Raw genomic sequence first — 18152 nt, forward strand, 5'->3', positions numbered from 1 at the left:
AACCCCTATATCTTGTTGTCTAACTAACTACTCACACCTCCCTCTAAACTTTGCTGTTCAGGACTTCCGCTTCAAGTCAGGCGCTGGTCACGTGACTCACCGTAACAGTCATGTGACCATCCAGCAGCTGCAGTTGAGGACGGTGAAGGAAGTTCGTGCCACAAACTAGCTTCGTGTCCTGAACCCGACAAGAAGAGCGTTTTATTTCAGCTAGTCCAGTTTCAGCGAGGCTCCGTGATGCTCTCCGCTCTGCTGCTGTGTCTGCTGGCCGGGTTTCAGCTCTGCTGCCGGGCTCAGTACGCTCCTGATGAGGTGACTCACCTGCCCGGGATGATGTTTAAACCCAACTACCGACAGTGGTCTGGATACCTGCAGGCAGGACAAGGGAAGTTTCTACATTACTGGTAAGAAGCGGGATGTGGGAAATAATTGTGCTTCCTGTCTCTCCACGCTGCATCTCAGTGTGAAGTAAAAGAGAGAACATGTGTCCATTCAGTCAAACTGTGTCTAACTCTAGGAAAAGCTCACATAGGGTTTGTTGTTTGTAGCAAACTTCAAATATAGCTCAGTAGATGACATATCCTTAAAACTTAACTGTTTTGGAGTCACAGAAATATAAAACATCTGAAGTTCTGAATGGTTGAGTATACATGTGATTACGATATTCATCCAACATACAGCAGTTTTATCAAATCAGTTGCTCATATGACATATGCAGTGTGTGTCTTCTTAGATTAAAGAAGACTTTATGACAAAAACATTCCTCAGGATCCATCCAACCAAAATCACTTAATCACACCTGAGAAAGAATCATGTGATAAAGGTTCCTGTAGCCCAGTGACACAACAACAGTATAAATGAAAAAAATCCAATAAAATAGACACAATAAACATATTTTACAACATAATAAAATAATGTAATTGTATGACAGCACACACTGGAAGACTATTTACCTTCCCAGGCAAATAATGTGCACATTCCTGCATACTCTGTACAGCTGTCTCACTTAAAAAAACATTGTAAATACTTTATTACTTTATAGAAGTTTAACTCTTGCTTCTTGTTTTTCTTGTAAAACTTATTTTGTTTAACATTCAACACTTGCTTTTATACATCCTTTATCCTTCTTTAAATTTCCTATTTGCAGATGTTTACCACATATGTGAAAACCTACTTGGCAAAAACAGATTCTGATACCGACTCTGATGATTCATATTCACGGTGTCGCCTCGTGTTTACATAAACCACACTGACAAACCAATTGGACGAGTTCGTTAACCTTTGACCCTTCATCACTCAGGATTTAGAAGAAAAGGTGTTTTACTGCAGATCCAGTGAAACTGTCCTCATGATCCAAGCTTGAGGTCAAAGGTCATCTAAGCCCAACAAAAACATATTGAACCAGTTAAATCCCTGTTGATCTGTGCTCTCAGTTTTGTTTTGTGTCTGTGAAGCTCAGGACTCAAATTGTATAAGATTGCTTTAACCTGATTTATACATTTATTGGGTTTTTAAAGAAAAAATATTTGATTATTTGAAACAAAAAAAATATTGTTACTCTTGGTTGTGCACATGCTCAGAGTGTCATTTTTAGTTTTGAATGAGGCTACATAGTCTTCTCCATTTTCCTTCAGTATGATGCAGTGTTTGACATTAATCCTGATCTCCTGCAGGTTTGTGACGTCTCAGAGGGACCCAGTCAAAGACCCTCTGGTGCTGTGGCTGAATGGAGGCCCAGGCTGCAGCTCCCTGGATGGATTTCTGTCAGAGAACGGACCGTTTCATGTGAGCAGGCTCGATGTGTGCAGAACTACACCTGCACACTGAATCACAGTGACTCTGAGACAGACAGTGTTGTCTTTGTCTTTCAGGTGAATGATGACGGAGCCACACTGTACGAGAACGCTTTCAGCTGGAACAAGATTGCCAACGTGCTGTATCTTGAATCTCCTGCAGGAGTTGGATATTCCTACTCTGATGACCAAAAATATGCCACCAATGATGACCAGGTGAGCTCAGTCTGTTGAATAAATAATGCATTTTGCAAAGAAAAACTTAGAAACGGCAAGAGTCCATACTGATTAAGAAACTGTATCAAACTGTTCTCTCTTAGGTCGCTGATGATAATTACAAAGCCCTGCAGAGTTTCTTTGCCAAATTCCCAAACTTCACTCAGAATGAGTTCTTCATCTTTGGAGAGAGTTATGGTGGGATTTATGCACCGACGCTCAGCCTGCGTGTGGCCACAGGAGAAACCAAAATCAACTTCCAGGTGACGTGCTTAATGCAAACTTGTGTTCAGCCTCACTTCCAGAATGCAGTTTCATGATGTCACTCTTATTCTTAGTCATACATGCTTCCTGACTCGGTTTAAAACAACTCAACATTTATTTTTGGACTCCTTTTCAGGGCTTTGCGGTAGGAAATGGTATCAGCAGCTTTGCTCTCAATGACCAGTCTTTGATCCACTTTGGTTACTATCACGGCCTCTTTGGAGAAGAGTAAGTGGCTCTTTGTTCAGCTTGTTTGCTTTCCAGTGAGGGAACATGTACGAAAAGCAATACCATGTATTGACATTGTGGTAGTTTACATGCAACATGTATAACTTAAAGTTCATTTTGGCTCCACGTGCTGCATTTATGATGGTCATGTGATCATGACAGAGGATAAATATGAGGGTTCAGAGGGAGGAGAGATCAACGGTCAGATCTTATAAGCGACTTTTGACTGTCAAGTATTTCAGTCTAGAAAGTGAAAGACTGGAAATACAAGTTCTACAGTCATGTGGTTTGTGCATTTATTAGTCAGTTTGTATGAGTACCTGTGTTTGAATTTTCCCTTTAGAATCATGAGCAGTTTTGTCTTTTGTGATCAATGGTTGTTTTAAATTAAAGAAAAATAGGTCACTGTCAAAATATGGTGCAATGTTTTACATAGATGTATACTCACACCATACTTCCTGCTAAATAATGTTCTTGGAATTACCAAGAGCGCAATCTGTTGTAGTAGTACCAATTATTAGCAGCTTTTGAGCTTCACATTGCTCTATTTTTGATTAAGATGTATATACTCAAAAATGTTAGTTTGCATGCTAAAGAAACACAACTCTTGAATGTCCTTTTGGATACTTTTGTTCCACGGTGCAACACACAAAGAGAAAAAGCTCACAGCCAGAGAAAAATTAAGAATGGAGGATACCATTAGTGGAATAGTACACTAAGACAATAAAATTATTATATACATTTAGTTTGTACCATGGAATTGTTGTACACCAGTTTCTTTTGTGAATGCCAAATTTAGCTATTTTTAAAAATTATTTTCCTACTACAATCAGTGTAACAGACAGCAGTTTAATGTCTTGCATTATATAGAGATATGACAGAAGTGGTCATCTGGTCACCAACCCCAGGTTTAAGCTGCACATAGCTGATGCAGAGGTTCTTGCTGTGTTTTATGTGCAGTTTGTGGCGCGATCTGAACATAAATTGCTGCAACAACGGAACCTGTGACTTTTACAACTCCAGCTCAGAGACCTGCAGGATACTGGTATGTGTTACAAGATTCAGCAGGGAATTTCTGGTGCTCTTACGTGACTTCCTCATATTTGCCTTCCTTGTCTCCTTTCAGGTAAATAAGGCCTTTAGTATTGTGTATAACAGTGGACTAAATGAATATGCCCTTTACTTGGATTGTGAAGGCTACAGAAAAAGCTATGAGAGGACCATGAGTCATCTGTTTAAGAACTCCAAGAGAAACTCTGAGAAACTCAAGGTGAGTATGAACAAGGGCTGCTTGAAGTGAAGCACCCGTGCTTCAAATTCTTCTTCATTTTTCTTGTTGGCATTAATAATTAACATCTTTAATATAGCTTTCAGGTCGAGTGTCTCTGAAAGAAGTCCCTCCCTGCATCAACAGCACGGCTCAGATGAACTGGCTGAACAGAGGCGATGTGAGGAAAGCTCTACACATTCCTGATATACTGCCACCTTGGGACATCTGCAGGTACATTACAGCAAATAATGAAGCAGTTGGATGATTATGGTGTCACGAATCATTAAGCCACATCCTTTAGGTCCTCCCTGTGGCTGTTTTTGACTTGTAATTACTCAAAGGCAGCAATGATTCCAGTGTGGGGGCACTCTTTGACTTACAACATTACAGCACACCTCATCATGCCAACTGAGGACAAATATGTGTAACATTTTTTGAATTTGGAACTGTCAGCAGCCCTTAATTAGCTTGTTGAAAGTACTAAATCTAAGTTTGAGGGCAATTTGAGACAGATGGGTTTGATAATAACAAAAAAACACTCTGAACAAAAAATGTTGTAGAGACTTATGAAGAAAATAAAGATGTAGTAGTTCATAACTACAATCGTATTTATCAGTCTATTCACAAAATGAAGTAATCTTTCACTAGTAATTCAGTTACCACATTATTTTTACATTAGCATTGTTATTGACATATGTATTTAATAACCAATAAAGTAAGCATGTAAATGTGGAGATTATAGTCAAAACAAGCATTCACATAGTGTCATTGCTGCATTTTTCAATGTTTATTAAAGGTCAAATGTGCCTTTGACCAAACAACAGGCGATATTTTCAAGGCAGAACAAATTACAAAGTGTTTTCCTCTTTCAGTAGTTTATATTTTCAATTGTGTACAGATTCAAATAGTCGAATGTCTAATATGGTGTTCATTCATATAGTTTGAATTAAAGTCAGCTTGTTACAACCTGCTAATTTGAACTGGAGGCATTTTCCCCTCTTGACTGAGTACAGTTTAGCAGGAGGTCAGTGACATGTTTACCAAAAGCTGCAACCTGCAAGGCTAAAAAATTATGCTGCATGGAAGCGCCAAGTTCCTCAAATGGCCACTTGAGGCCAACTCAAAAAGTGAGTCAATCCTTGTAGATCTGTTCGACTTTACAGCAGAAATAAACATAGTTACAGCATGGTACAGAAAAGAGTTTTAGGCCGAATAGCTAATTTTCCTGTTCAAGATGACTAGAAAGGAGTGATTTTGTAAATATAAATGAGTCTGTTAAATTGTATTAAGATACATGATGATGAACCGTTTTTGTTGCAGTGACGTTGTTGGAGAGCAGTACACAACCCTGTACTCCACAGTGAAGGATGTGTATCTGAAGCTGCTCTCTCTGGGCCTGCGAGCGCTAGTCTACAACGGAGACACCGACATGGCCTGCAACTTCCTGGGAGACCGCTGGTTTGTGGAAGACCTCGGCATAAAGGTAGCTTTAACTCTAGTAGAGTTTTACAAGTTATGTATTTTTTTTAATCACACAACTATGAGAAATTCTGCTTAATTGTACTAAATTGTTCTTCACAGGCAACCACTGAATACCAAACCTGGATTAATGACGACCAGGTTGCTGGTTTCTATCAACGGTTTGGAAACATCACTTTTCTGACGGTGAAGGTATGCATTAATGTGTTTACAAGGCGGTCCTGATTCAGGTTGAGGACTGCTGACTGTTTCTGTAAAATATTGCTTTCCTCTGTGTTTCAGGGTGCAGGTCACATGGTTCCTCAGTGGGCTCCCAGTCCAGCTTTCCACATGTTCCAGTCCTTCATAACAAATGGCCCTTACTGAGTACAAATGACCGCATTCTATAATACACCTGCACTCATCACTTGTTAGATGGTACATTTCACTCAGGGAAGTCAGTGTAGAGGGGAAAAAAATGATTGCTGGGACATGTAATTGTATTTTTCAGAATTCATCCAACTCTTACAGTTCAGTGTGTTGACTTTTTAGATGCCGATAAATTTGGTGGCGCTATATCTCCATTGGGTGAACACTGGAGGAATTACAGCCTGTTTCATATATTGTCCTTTGTTTTAATAAAGGCTGTCAGGGCTGGGCTAAGGAGGACAGACCACATGAGGTTTGACCTAAAAGGGAAATGAATATAAGCACAAACAGAACAAGATGTAAACTAGGACTACCACCGCCGCATGAGCCCAACTCTATGCATTAGACAAATGAACAAACTGGAGAAAAACAACCATATTAATACCTTGTGTAAACCACTATTTAGCCTTCAATCTTGTCTTTAGCAAGTGAAACACATTTGCTCTGTTGGGTTGATGCCACCAGACTGACTTGGCCCTCAAATTATATGTTGGGAAACTACATATGTGTAAAAGGACAACACATCCTACAGTGTTCACCAATACAGATGTGAAAAACTCATGTTTATCTCATTGTTTCAGTAAAACTCAAGTGTAGTGAATTCACAGCCAGAGAAATTATCCATGTGTCCAGATGTTTGACTAAACTTTGAACAATCTTATGAAGCTGTTGTCTGTGGCACTGATGTAAAGCTGGATGTTTTTTTGTGTATTTTGTTGCAAAAGTTAATGAAGTGGTCACTTTTAACAAAACCTGCTTCTGCTAAAACTGCCAGGATCAAAACTGCGACTCCACCTGTGTTGGTCTTTTTCTATTAAATGCTTTGAACTCTTGGATTGTCAGATTTATTCACATGCCTTAATTACAGTTCATTTATGAGAGTATCATTGGTAGATCCGTAAAATATTTCCATTAAAACTTTCCATGAACATCATGTTTTCAAGTCACCTGTTTTGCAAGACAACATGGAAACATGATTCTGATGAACAGATTTCTTGGAAAAAAGTTAATGTCCATCCATATTTCTAGCCAGAAAACGTTTGATCTGCAGCACCAACGTAAAAGAATTATAAAAATTTCAACACAGTTAAGCACCAAACCATAAAAACAATTTGTATTACGACACTGATTGAAAAAAATAAAAACTATTGCATTGCGTTGATCACAGACATGATTACTGCTTTCACTGTAGCTTCTTTCCCTTCCTCTAAGTCATAATGAATGTGCCGCTGTATTTAGTCGTGTGACTAATACAACATAATTGCTTTTCTGACAAACAAAAATCCCTTTTACCTTTTTTGTCCCTTATATTCGCAAAGTAAAAACACCTTATTTCAGTGGGTTAAATCAGGAAGAACACAGGACTGTAAAGTCTTAAATCTCATTTGAATTATGGATCAAAACATGCACAACATCCTCAGTTAAGTTATTGGCTCTGTTACAGTCTCATTAAACGAAAATAAAACGGGGAAAAAATCTCAGTTTAGTCTAAAGTACCATGTCTTCCTTTGACCATTTTCCTTGTTTTGCAGCTTGGTTCAAAGACAAATTTCATGTCATGAAATCAAACAAACTTGGAAACCGACTGATCTCAACATCTGTTCTCTTTAGTGTTCAGCAGACACGGTTTTGGACATTGCTGCATAAAAAAGAAAGCTCACACTTTGGTTTTAGGCACTAAAAGAACAATAATTATCAACTTTTCATTCTTGAGGTTGAAACTTGAGGTCTGAAGTTTGACTTGTTCATCCCAGCAAGTCCACCATCTCTAACCAGTGCACTGTTACTATTGTGCAAAACTGAATTCTGTGGTTACATCTATTTTTATACACTTGCACAAAGACTCCAACTCATTCTACGAGGAACCAGCTCTGTTGAATGAAGTTGGGTTTTCAAATCCTGAATGTGGAGGTGATGCTCGTTGTGGACGCCCCACAGATTCACACACAGACTGTACTTCTCAGCCTGACTGGCAGTTACTGTTGTTCACATTGGCTTTAAGTGAGCTAAGTAGCTTTGTTTGATCAAACCTTAAAGCCAATCGTAAGCGCCTTCACACTACTTTTACTGTAATCCTATAAAATATAAAAGAAACTAACAAAATTAAAAAATAAATAAATGAATTCTTAAGTCTGCTTCCAATGTAATACGTTACTTTGTTTTGTCCTTATAGTTGTAAACTTCACAGTTGATGTAGAAGACATTTCTGTAAATTACCAAATCAGCTTGAACTGACCGGACTTGTAATTCTGTCAGTCAAATCCAGTACATATGCTGTGACCTAGTGTGTCAACTCATCACTCTATTCAGTCTTTCACTGGACAAGAAACAAACTCAACAGCACAAACATGAAGTCTGAACCTGGATTAGATCACGGACCTGTGGATGGGAACCACAGCTGGTTAATTTTCACTGATGAGAAACAATTACTTTGACATGCAAGTTAAAATAAACAAATTGGTACAATTTCATTCTTCAAAATCAATTTGATTCTAAAACCTTTCTATACATAATCCTTCAGCTCTCGTAAACAGGGCAGGAATGTGTCGCCCCGAGACAGGCGAGGACAGTCTGAGTCCCTGTGGAATGACAACACTGTCGAAAACATGCTATTTAAACTGGACAGGAGATAAAAATGAGAGTGTCTGAAGTCGGTGTCGGTGTCCGTGCGGTGACTCCCTGATTGAGTGAAACACTCTCAAGTCTTAACTTGGTATGGAGGAGATGATGTGACAGCTGTAGTGGTCTTGATTTTTTATTTTTTTTAAATGAGTGTCATGAGATGCTGCATGTCATCCAGCAGTCCAGAACAGCAGCACAAGTCTGAGTGATTACCTCCGTCTGTGTTACCAAGGATAGCGCTGTCTCGAGGGGGGAAATATTCCTTTTAGTTGACAACATCTTGATAGATGGAGTTTGTTGTTGTGAGGCCAAAGATGAAAGCTCCGAGTGTAACCATGGCAACACCGAAGACGACCAATCCATGCCAGCTGTAAGAGAGAAAAACAACATTAAAGAACATTCTGGTCAAAAGATGTTTGCTGGAATCTGCATTTAACATTTTTAGAAATGAAAAATGAGCCACATATCTTTACTGTAAAAATGACTGTTCATGGTGCTGAAACAAAGAATTCTTTTAGGCAACAACTAATCAACTAACTTCTGAATTCCTGCTTAAACTGCTGATTATTCATCTATTAATGAGGATCTATAAAAATCCCTGTTTTCTGGACCCATACATGGCATCTAAAATGTTGTCATGACGTCTGAGTCATGAATCCTGCAGTCAAAAGTTTTAGCTGTGATGATACATTAGAAGTGCTGGAATGAGAGTCTGATTGCCATTTTTGATGAATGACTTCAACAGTAAAAAGTATAAAACTTGTCACTGGAACTCTGATCTCTTTTAGCTCATTGTTTTGGATTCCAGCAAAATATCTCCAATGAACACTGTGTCTATTACTACCTGTTTGTTGTGGACACAGTGAAAGTTCACCCCATTTGCATGATAATGTACATTTAAGTAATTTCTTTTCAAACCCTGTGTTTGATCCATCTTATTTATTGAATAGCAAAGGCCAACTATGACCTAGCAACCAACCATCAGCTCCACTTACAGAAGCACAACATGCATACTTCACACACATCGAGGCCCTCTTGAGGTCAAATACATGTGTACCTGCCGCTGTAAAGAAAACAATTTCCACAAAAGCACATCAGCAATCATCTCACCTTGTAGATCGGTTGTCAGTCTCTGATAGCTTGGCTTGCATCAAACACAAACCTGAAAAGTTAAAGAATTATTTCATTGTTAATGTGTGACATTAAACTGCACAGAAATCCAAATCAAGTGCACAAATGAAGACTCTGTTACCGGGGAAGACAAAGATGAAGCAGGCTGCCAATCCTCCGATCAGAGAGATCACACGGCCGATGTCTGGGATGAAGAGGGCGAGAACGAGGGTGACGACAAACCACACCAGCGTCTGCAGGATCCTTCTCCTCTGCTCACGGCGCACGCATACCTCCACCTGCTCGCCTTGGAAACGCAGCCAAAGTCCTTCAATAACAGCCCTGGAAAGACACATGATCGCATGAGACTGTAGAGAAGAAATTGCTACTTAAACTACGCTGTAAAATAAGGAAAGTGTCCAAACTACACAGTCAGGATGCATTAATCTCCTGCTTATCTCATAGATATAGACTGTGAAACCTATACTCAGGGTATATCTGAAATTAAAGCTCACAGCAGCAGGAAAATGTTGAGTCTGTATGAGTTGAACCGATCCGAATTATTCCTCTATGTGTGAGGTAACATGAGGCTGTAAAACAATACTTTTCTGAAGTGCAGAGAAGTTTAGAGATGAAGACTATTTTTAGATCTGGACAAAAACAATACTACCATCGCTTGCAAACAGCATTGAATGCAGGTAAATCACATTTAGCAAATACCTGATATTTTTAATAAGGTCAGGTATTTTTGTATCTTAGTGCATCAGTAAGTCAAAGTAAAGTAAGCAAAAACAGAAAAAAGAGGTAGGCTGATACATCAGACCACATTATCTTATCTTAGTAACAAGACAATGCAGTAGTTTGTCCTCCAGAAAGCACTGACGACTTTATTCTTTCACACTTAGTGTAGATCTTAGTCACAAGTGAATGTAGGCAAGCCTGGCTGTTATCTTATATGTCATTATTGGATGTTTCAGACTTTTGAATATCAATAACAGCAATGACACTTTATTTCTACTGTATCTTACCTGCCACAGAAGTGTAAAATGGGATAGGAGGTGACCACGCAGACGACAATGAAAGCTCTCGCGATGGCCACAGCGATGTCATCAGGAGGATACGACATCAACACATCCTGACTGACACTGGAGCCAAACGTCAGGAAGCCGCACACACCTGATCAAATACAAATCACACCCAACACGGACAGTCAGTCACAAGCCACCTGACAAGAAATACAGCTACACAATAGTGTTTTTTTGTTATCAGCATTATGTAAAATTATATTTTAACTGTCTGCAATGTCTTGAAGGTTTAGAACAACTTGTGGACACATTTTCTGAAGCTTGAAATAAACTTATACTGTCATAAAATTGATCATGATGGCTTAATTGTGTAGTAACTTCAACATGCAACTTATTAAATTGATTCTTAGAGCCAGTTATTGTAAGACTGTAACACTAGTACCTGTTCCTGTGTAAACAAAAAGGCAGATTATCATGCTGAGTGTGACGACAAGTCCCCAAGGTTTGATTTCTTTCCTGCTCATGCTGTTGAACACTGGCACACAGCTGACATGGCACTGCAGAGAGAGAGACAGAGACCAGACGGCAGGAGATGAGACAGATATAATTCACCAACATTAAACTCAAATCATTATTAAAATTGCAAATTATAGTAAATGAGGAGGTACCTGGAAACCAAAGCATATGGTGGGCATTGCATTGAAAACCGCAGTCCAGGAAGAAGAACTGTAACGAACACAACGATTTAGTGACGCAAGCAAAGCAAGGTGATGAGGCTGCAGATGTTCGGCTTGAATGAGTTGGTCAGTGCCAAAATAATTATTAAAAAGTTTTTTAAAAGCTGCTAACTGTAATGCGTAAGGTCCGTGTCATGAAGGGTGAGCAGGTCATACCTAGTGGGAACATAGCCTGGAGTCACCTCTTTATCTGGCCAAATGTACTTTACAATCACCACGATGGTAACATACCAGGTTCCCATCACACTCAGTGCACTGCAGGGAAAAACAGCTCAAATTATTACTGTGGAAGGTAAAAGTGAAAAAACAAACACTCTTAGAATGAAAATAAGCTGTAGATCAGGGGTGTCAAACTCATTTTAGTTCAGGGGCCACATTCAGCCCAATTTCATCTCAAGTGGGTCGGACCAATAAAATCAGAGCATAGTAAGCTATAAATAGCGACAACTCCAAATTTTTCCTTTGTTTTAGTGCAAAAAAGTATGTTCTTAAAATGTTCACATTTAAGGAATTATCCTTTAATAAAACATCATGAACAAACTGAAATTTCTTAAGAAAAATAAACTCAGTTTCAACAACATTATTCCTCAGTTTATCATTTACACACTACAACTTACAGATCAGAGCTTCTATTGAAGAACAAAACATTGAATCACAGGTATCTGGAACTGGACGATATAATATTTCATTCATTCATGATCCAAACGAAAAGTCAGACAAAAAAGACAAAAAACAACAAAAACAAGAGAAAATATTGAGACACAAAATGGCAAAAATGAGACATAAAGCGAAAAAAGACAGACAAAAAAGACAAAAAAAACAACAAAAACAAGACAAAATATTACAAAAATGAGACACAAAATGACAAAACCTAGACACAAAAAGACAAAAGTCAGACAAAAAAAGACAAAAAAAACCAAAATATTATAAAAATGAGACAAACTGACAAAAACGAGAAAAAAAATGACAAAAAATGAGACAAAGAACACGAAACAAAACAAAAAAAGGCAAAAAATTAGACAAAAAAGTTACAAAGTGCCCAAAAAAAGGGATAAACGACAAAACCACGACAAAAAAATTACAGACACAATGACACAAACGAGATGAAAAATGACAAAAGCCAGAAACAAAATGACAAAAATAAGACTATAAACACAAGCGAGACAAAAAGGAAACACAAAACAACAAAAACATGAGACAAAAGTCAGACGGAAAAAAGACAACATGCCACAGAAACAAGACAAAATATTACAAAAACCAGACACAAAACGACAAAAGAACAATGAACAATCCAGTATTTTACTTCATGATCAAAACAACTTGTCATGGTCTAGAAATTATTTAAAATTTATAATTTTACAAATTTACAATTTGCAGATAATGTCTTTTCTGTAATTTCTACACTTTACTAAGTCGTCCCTCGGGCTGGATTGGACCCTCTGGAGGTTCCAGTTTTGGCCCGTGGGCCGCATGTTTCACACCCCTGCTGTAGCTGGACTGTGGAAGGTTTCTGTACCTGGCGTATTTCTGGAAGCCAATTTCTTTGGGGATGGACAGAGGGAGAATAATCAGGACCCCAGTAACAACGATGGTAAATTTGCGGTCAGTGTACCAGTAACTACTGGCTGAACCGTCTGTGTTATGAGCCATCGCAGCGATCACTGCAACAAAAAGCAGGAAATACAAAAAATCTCAGAGAAGGACACAAACAGAGGGAGGCAGTGAAATGCCCTGCGTGCCACACAGGGCTTTAATTGTATACTGCTTTACACATGGCAGAGATTTACCAAAGTACATAATTCAAGTCACAACCATTTCATTCATTTCAAAGGACTGAAAGCAGGCAGCAGGTCACCAACTGACCCAGGCAGAATTTTTAACTGTCAGCATCTCAGTGGAAGGAAATGTACAAGCGGGTCACATGAGAAGAGACATTTACTGAGCGAAACAGCTGAGTGGTGTCTTCCCTGCTGCTCTTTGCCCTCATTAAAGATGCCACAGTCTTAAGACACTGCTACACTAAATATCTTTACCAGTTCAAACACGGGCAAGGACAAAAAGTCAATGTAAACGTAGGTGACAGAAAAAAGTGCTGACAGAGAAATGGCTTTTTTAACTTTTAAAGGTGAAGGAAAACATCAACTAAGATAAAAAAAAAAATAGTCTAATCATGTGATATAATGAGACAGAAACAGTTTAAATACACTTACAGCGATCCAGCTGGTCTCCAATGACAATAAAGAAAGCGATGCAGGTGCCAAAGGTGTAGATAGCGATGGCTACTTCACATAAGACGCCAGTGACTTTCCCACAAGTGGCTCGAACAACCTCCTGATAGGTGCCTTCATTACTAACCTGAAGAAACCAGACAAGCAATTCATAAACATGGACATAGTTTCAGCAGTAAAGGTGGTGAAATAGTATTTTTTTCTACTTACACAAAAAAAGATCATTAATAATAATTTCACTATTCATACACACATACATTCACTTCATTATGTACAGATGCTGAGTCCAGTACACACAGTAATGGAGCCAAAGAATCCTAATATTATTTAGTAGTAGTTTAATACAGGCTAGTCGCAGAAAACGTAGGTCAAAATAATCTCCATTTGTAAATTGTAGTGCTGCAGCTCACAGGTGATGTTTCTGTGTGTGTGTCACATTCATACAAATTCATACATTGTTATGTGCAAACTTACATTTTGGGTATTTTACTTTCATTTTAATAGTACTAAAAGTTAAAATCTAGCCATTAAAATACTTTTTTTCATGGTTCAATTTCAGTGCCAGTATTGCATTTATGTTCTGTAACAAATACGGCTAAAATATTCCATTTCTGTTTTAAAATTTTGGAATTTCTGGAAATCATTTGACTGCTTACATTCAGCTGAATGCTACAGAGAAACTAAGTTCAGGCTGTTTAATCAAACTTGTATAATTTAAGACAGAGTTCATCCTACTGCTGAATATATAATTTGTTGCATCAGAATCATTATTGACTCATATTGAGTCATCTTTGGTTTTATTTCTTCACTGCGTTTTAGCATGTAAGCATGTCTGAGCGATTCAGGAAGGGAAAGTCTTCGCTTCTGATCAGGAATACAACCACAGAACAAAGATGTTATTACACAAGAATGTTGCTCCAGTGATTTAACCACCAGTGAAAGAAAATACTGAGGAGTTAGACGACTATAGCACATGGTGAAGATGTGGAACAGCAGGAAATGGATGTAAAGACATTCAGGCAGTCAGAGTGTGATGTTCTGAAGCGACACAAACCTGGGAGCAGTAGCCTAAAATCACCAGCCCGCTGATGATGAAGATCAGCATAAACTGAAACACAAAGGGACAGGAAGAGGCTAGTTATTGTACATCGTCTGTTGTAGGTTTTGTGTTGGTAAGAAGAGTAAATGCTGTAGACTGTTGTCGGCTCAAACAATCAGAGGAAAGTGCACTTATTGAAGAAAAATTCAGTCTTACATTTTTTTAAAATATTTTTTTGGCCTTTTTGCAGCTTCATTTGACAGACATAGTGAGAGGAAGACAGGGAGAAGAACAGGGTAATGACCTACAGCAAAGGGCCATGGGCAGGAATCGAACCCATGACTGCTGCTTGTTTATAGGTTGTCCATTCAACCTGTTGAGCTACCTGGGTGCCCCAGTCTTATATTTTAAATGCTCATATAGTAGCTTCAGGAAATAATGACAAAAAACGAAATATTACTTCTAGTCAGCTTCTCTTAACACTGGAGTTACTGACCTTACCATCCCCCCCAGTGTTTATTGTGCATTGTGTGTCTGTTCTCTATCTATACTCTTCTCTTTACCCTTCAACCTCACCCCAACCAGTCGAGGCAGATTCCCACCCTCCCTGACCCTGGTTCTGCTGCTCTTTTTGGTAAAGGGGAGTTTTGTTTCTTCCCACTGTTGTCAAGTGCTTGATCAAAGGGAATCCAAAGGGAACTTTGTTGGGTTTCTGTGCATATTTTTTTTTTTTTTTTTACCATGTTTAGTGCTTTGACATGACAGAAGTTGTGAATTGGTGCCATTTAAATAAAACTGAACTTAACTGAACTGACGCCAAAATGCTTACTTCTCTCTGTTGTGTTGTAAGTGTATATATGTTCAGTATGAAATAAAGACACTCCTTTGGTCTCTATTAATGCCTGATTAGCAGCTGTCATTATTAATGATTTTACGCACCTAATTACAAACGTACAGCCCAATTATTACATTACACTACATGTTTATAGCCTTCAACACATACTCCACACAGCAAGAAACAACCTGTAGAAGAGGTGCAGTATGTAACTGGGATCTCCTCACCATCTGAAGCGTCACTCCTGCAGTTACTCCTCCCGCCATATTGAAGGCTGCAGGGAAATTGAGCAGACCTGCTCCAAGTGCCGCATTCACTACAATGAACACAGCTCCCAAAGACGACACTCCTCCGCTCCTGCTGCCGTCGGCCTCAGGATGCCGAACGGAATCAACGCTGGGGCTCTGCAGGAGCCACGCCCTCTCTCCAGAGTCATTGCTGCCAACGCCGCCCCAGTCCTCAACATCAGTGTTGATCGCCATGAGTGGACAGGCTGGAGCTGGGCCTCCAAAGCCTCACGCAGCCCAGAAAATTCGCTTCTGAGTTAAATTAAATTAGATGAGAATGTCTGAGTGAAGGGACAAGAAAAGACTGCAGCTGAAAGTCCTTAAGTTCCACAGCAGTCTGGAGGCGGCTGATGTTTCTCAAAGTTATCAACAGTGACAGCGTGATGGTAGAGCCATTTGGTGATCGATCTGTAAAGAAATATTGGTTGCATTTAGACTTACTTGCATTAGGGAACTACAACTGAACAGCATTGTATTATAATAACATACTGACTACAAAGAAACAAGAAGTAGCAACAAAAAGACGTAACAGCTTAGAGTTTTAATTGGTGCAAGAACATGACTTGTGTAGTTTTACATTAGTCAGTATACAAGGTGTATGACTCACATGAAACCTGAACTACTGGCTCATTTTAAATCCTTTCTGATCATCAGTGGTTCAGTGGAAGTGGAAGAGCTCCACACGCAGTCGACTACAAAAGACAGAAACGTGGACTGATAGTTGGACTAACATGACAGCAAACTGCATATACCTTTACTCCAGGATGACCAGACCTCCGTGTGTTTGGTGGAATGATTCTGTGTTTTCTTGTTAAGGTTGTAAAGCAAAGCTGTTCTGCTGATTTGCTGTATCTCTCTTTGTTAAGTAACAAGATGGTTGTCATCCTCCTCCTTTAGCCATTGTTGAGTGATAATTTCGTTTAGATTAACTGTTAACCTTACTTTTGCTCACACACAAAATAATGGTGACTCAAAAAATGTTTTTGGCCGTGTGTGAATTTTGAACACGTGTTTTAAACCTAATTTGCTGTATGCATACAATCATATGTTATACATGTATTACAGACATTTTTTCAAGTCTTTTACAAGGAGATAGAATTAAAACAGAATTATTGATGCTGAAAGCCTGCTGTGTTGATTTTGTGAAGACAACAAGAGTGTAATAATAATTTCCAAAGCTGTAAGTACACAGCCTGACTATAACCTGTAAAAAACAGTCTTGCAGTTTCAAAAGTCTCCAAATCCAACATGTCCCTGTGCTGAATGATCAATGCTTTTTGTGTACAGGAAGTTAATCTTATTAAAAATGCCCAGTTTGAGATAATTAGCTGACATTTTTTCATTTTACTAATCTTTGCCATCACTTAAATCACTAATAAGCCCTGACAGTCTCAACAGAAAGTGCAGCACGATAAATAAAGCTACCAGGAATAAATATAAGCGGTGATGGTGTCCTGTTGATCTCAATTTCATTTACAGCTCCTCGTCACGGACAAACAACCTACAAGAAAATACTCCGCCTTGATTAGATTAGAGCTTTCCTTTTCATTAACGTAACAATAACATTTGTCAACGCAGCTCTGCCCTTTGTTGTTGTGTCCTACAATAGCTAGCTAGCAGACGAGACAGCAAACTGACAGCGGAAAACGCCGAAGCTCGTTTCCACCAAACACAGTGAACTTTTGAAATATCTCCGTAATATTTACATTCACTGTAATGTTCAGTTATGAAAAAGGACAAACTGCTGATGAGTCGTTACGTTACCTGGAGCCTCCGCCTCAAGGAATGACTGACTGACTGTGTACTGTCGATGGTAGGAAACGGAGGAGCATGTGACACGTCATCACGTGACTGGCAGCTGGGCGTCGCTTGGGATTGTGGGAATTGTAGTTTTTGTTGTCACTAACGTCAACTGACTGAGCGAGCAAACGCCTCAAATTAAAGGGGACAAATACTTCAGATTTTATAGTTTTAAAATATGCCAATAAAAAGTCTTGTGTGTTTTTATTCTTTTATTATATTGTTATTATCATATGATTATATTCATATTATATATAGTTTATTGTTATTATTTTTTTATATTATATTATTATTAGTTAAATGTCTGCTAAACCCAAACTCAATCCTACTCTAAAAAACAAGTGGTACTTTATTTTCAAAGTGATTTAATTGCAACTTCCTTCAGAAATGTACAATATAGAAGTGTTTAAACAAGACCGACACAGAATCATTAGCCGGAATAGACAGGCCTTTCTTTGTTTGTAAAATGTGAAGCGTTTCAGATTTCATATCTGCATTTTTTTTTTTTTTTTTTAATCTTAAAAATAAATCTAAATCAGATCTCTCAGTTTAACATCAGATATCACCCTTTTAAACATTGTTTTGGTGAAGAAACAAAGGTCCTCTCTGGACTGAATACCTATTCCTTAATGCGTAATTACTACAAAAATGATTGTTTTAGAACTTACTCTGATTTATCTGTAAGGTAACTTAATAAACTGAAACATGAAATTTAAGTTAATCCCTATAAGATAACTTGAAGTTGCATAGTAAAATAAACTATCCCTTGGAATAAAAAACATGCAGGTAAGCGTGCAGAAGTTAAACAGGA

At 38.5% G+C, this 18152-nt stretch overlaps 2 protein-coding genes across 3 annotated transcripts; one reads left to right on the top strand and one right to left on the bottom strand.

The window, feature by feature from the left end:
• The first annotated feature begins 102 nt into the window (after positions 1–102).
• On the top strand, positions 103–6492 carry si:ch211-122f10.4 (Cathepsin A-like protein). The gene is made up of 11 exons (XM_023297725.3): positions 103–404; positions 1674–1785; positions 1872–2009; positions 2114–2272; positions 2410–2501; positions 3462–3546; positions 3628–3771; positions 3869–4002; positions 5092–5254; positions 5353–5442; positions 5533–6492. The coding sequence occupies exons 1-11, from the start codon at positions 238–240 to the stop codon at positions 5614–5616; spliced, it is 1368 nt and encodes a 455-aa protein (XP_023153493.1). The 5' UTR covers positions 103–237; the 3' UTR covers positions 5617–6492.
• slc38a7 (solute carrier family 38 member 7) lies at positions 4537–17396 on the bottom strand. Of its 2 annotated transcripts, XM_035942682.2 has the most exons (13): positions 17306–17333; positions 16149–16233; positions 15482–15949; positions 14435–14488; positions 13363–13507; positions 12669–12813; positions 11309–11407; positions 11084–11141; positions 10858–10972; positions 10419–10566; positions 9533–9732; positions 9391–9442; positions 4537–8648 (listed from the first exon to the last, which is right to left on the bottom strand). In XM_035942682.2, the coding sequence occupies exons 3-13, from the start codon at positions 15734–15736 to the stop codon at positions 8546–8548; spliced, it is 1374 nt and encodes a 457-aa protein (XP_035798575.1). In that variant the 5' UTR covers positions 15737–15949; positions 16149–16233; positions 17306–17333; the 3' UTR covers positions 4537–8545. The 2 variants fall into 2 exon arrangements, with proteins under 2 accessions (XP_035798575.1, XP_023153491.1); XM_023297723.3 differs by lacking the exon at positions 16149–16233 and having other exon boundaries at positions 17306–17396.
• Between the last annotated feature and the right edge of the window lie 756 nt (positions 17397–18152).

Source organism: Amphiprion ocellaris, chromosome 1 (assembly GCF_022539595.1).
Source record: "Amphiprion ocellaris isolate individual 3 ecotype Okinawa chromosome 1, ASM2253959v1, whole genome shotgun sequence".
NCBI lineage: Eukaryota > Metazoa > Chordata > Actinopteri > Pomacentridae > Amphiprion > Amphiprion ocellaris.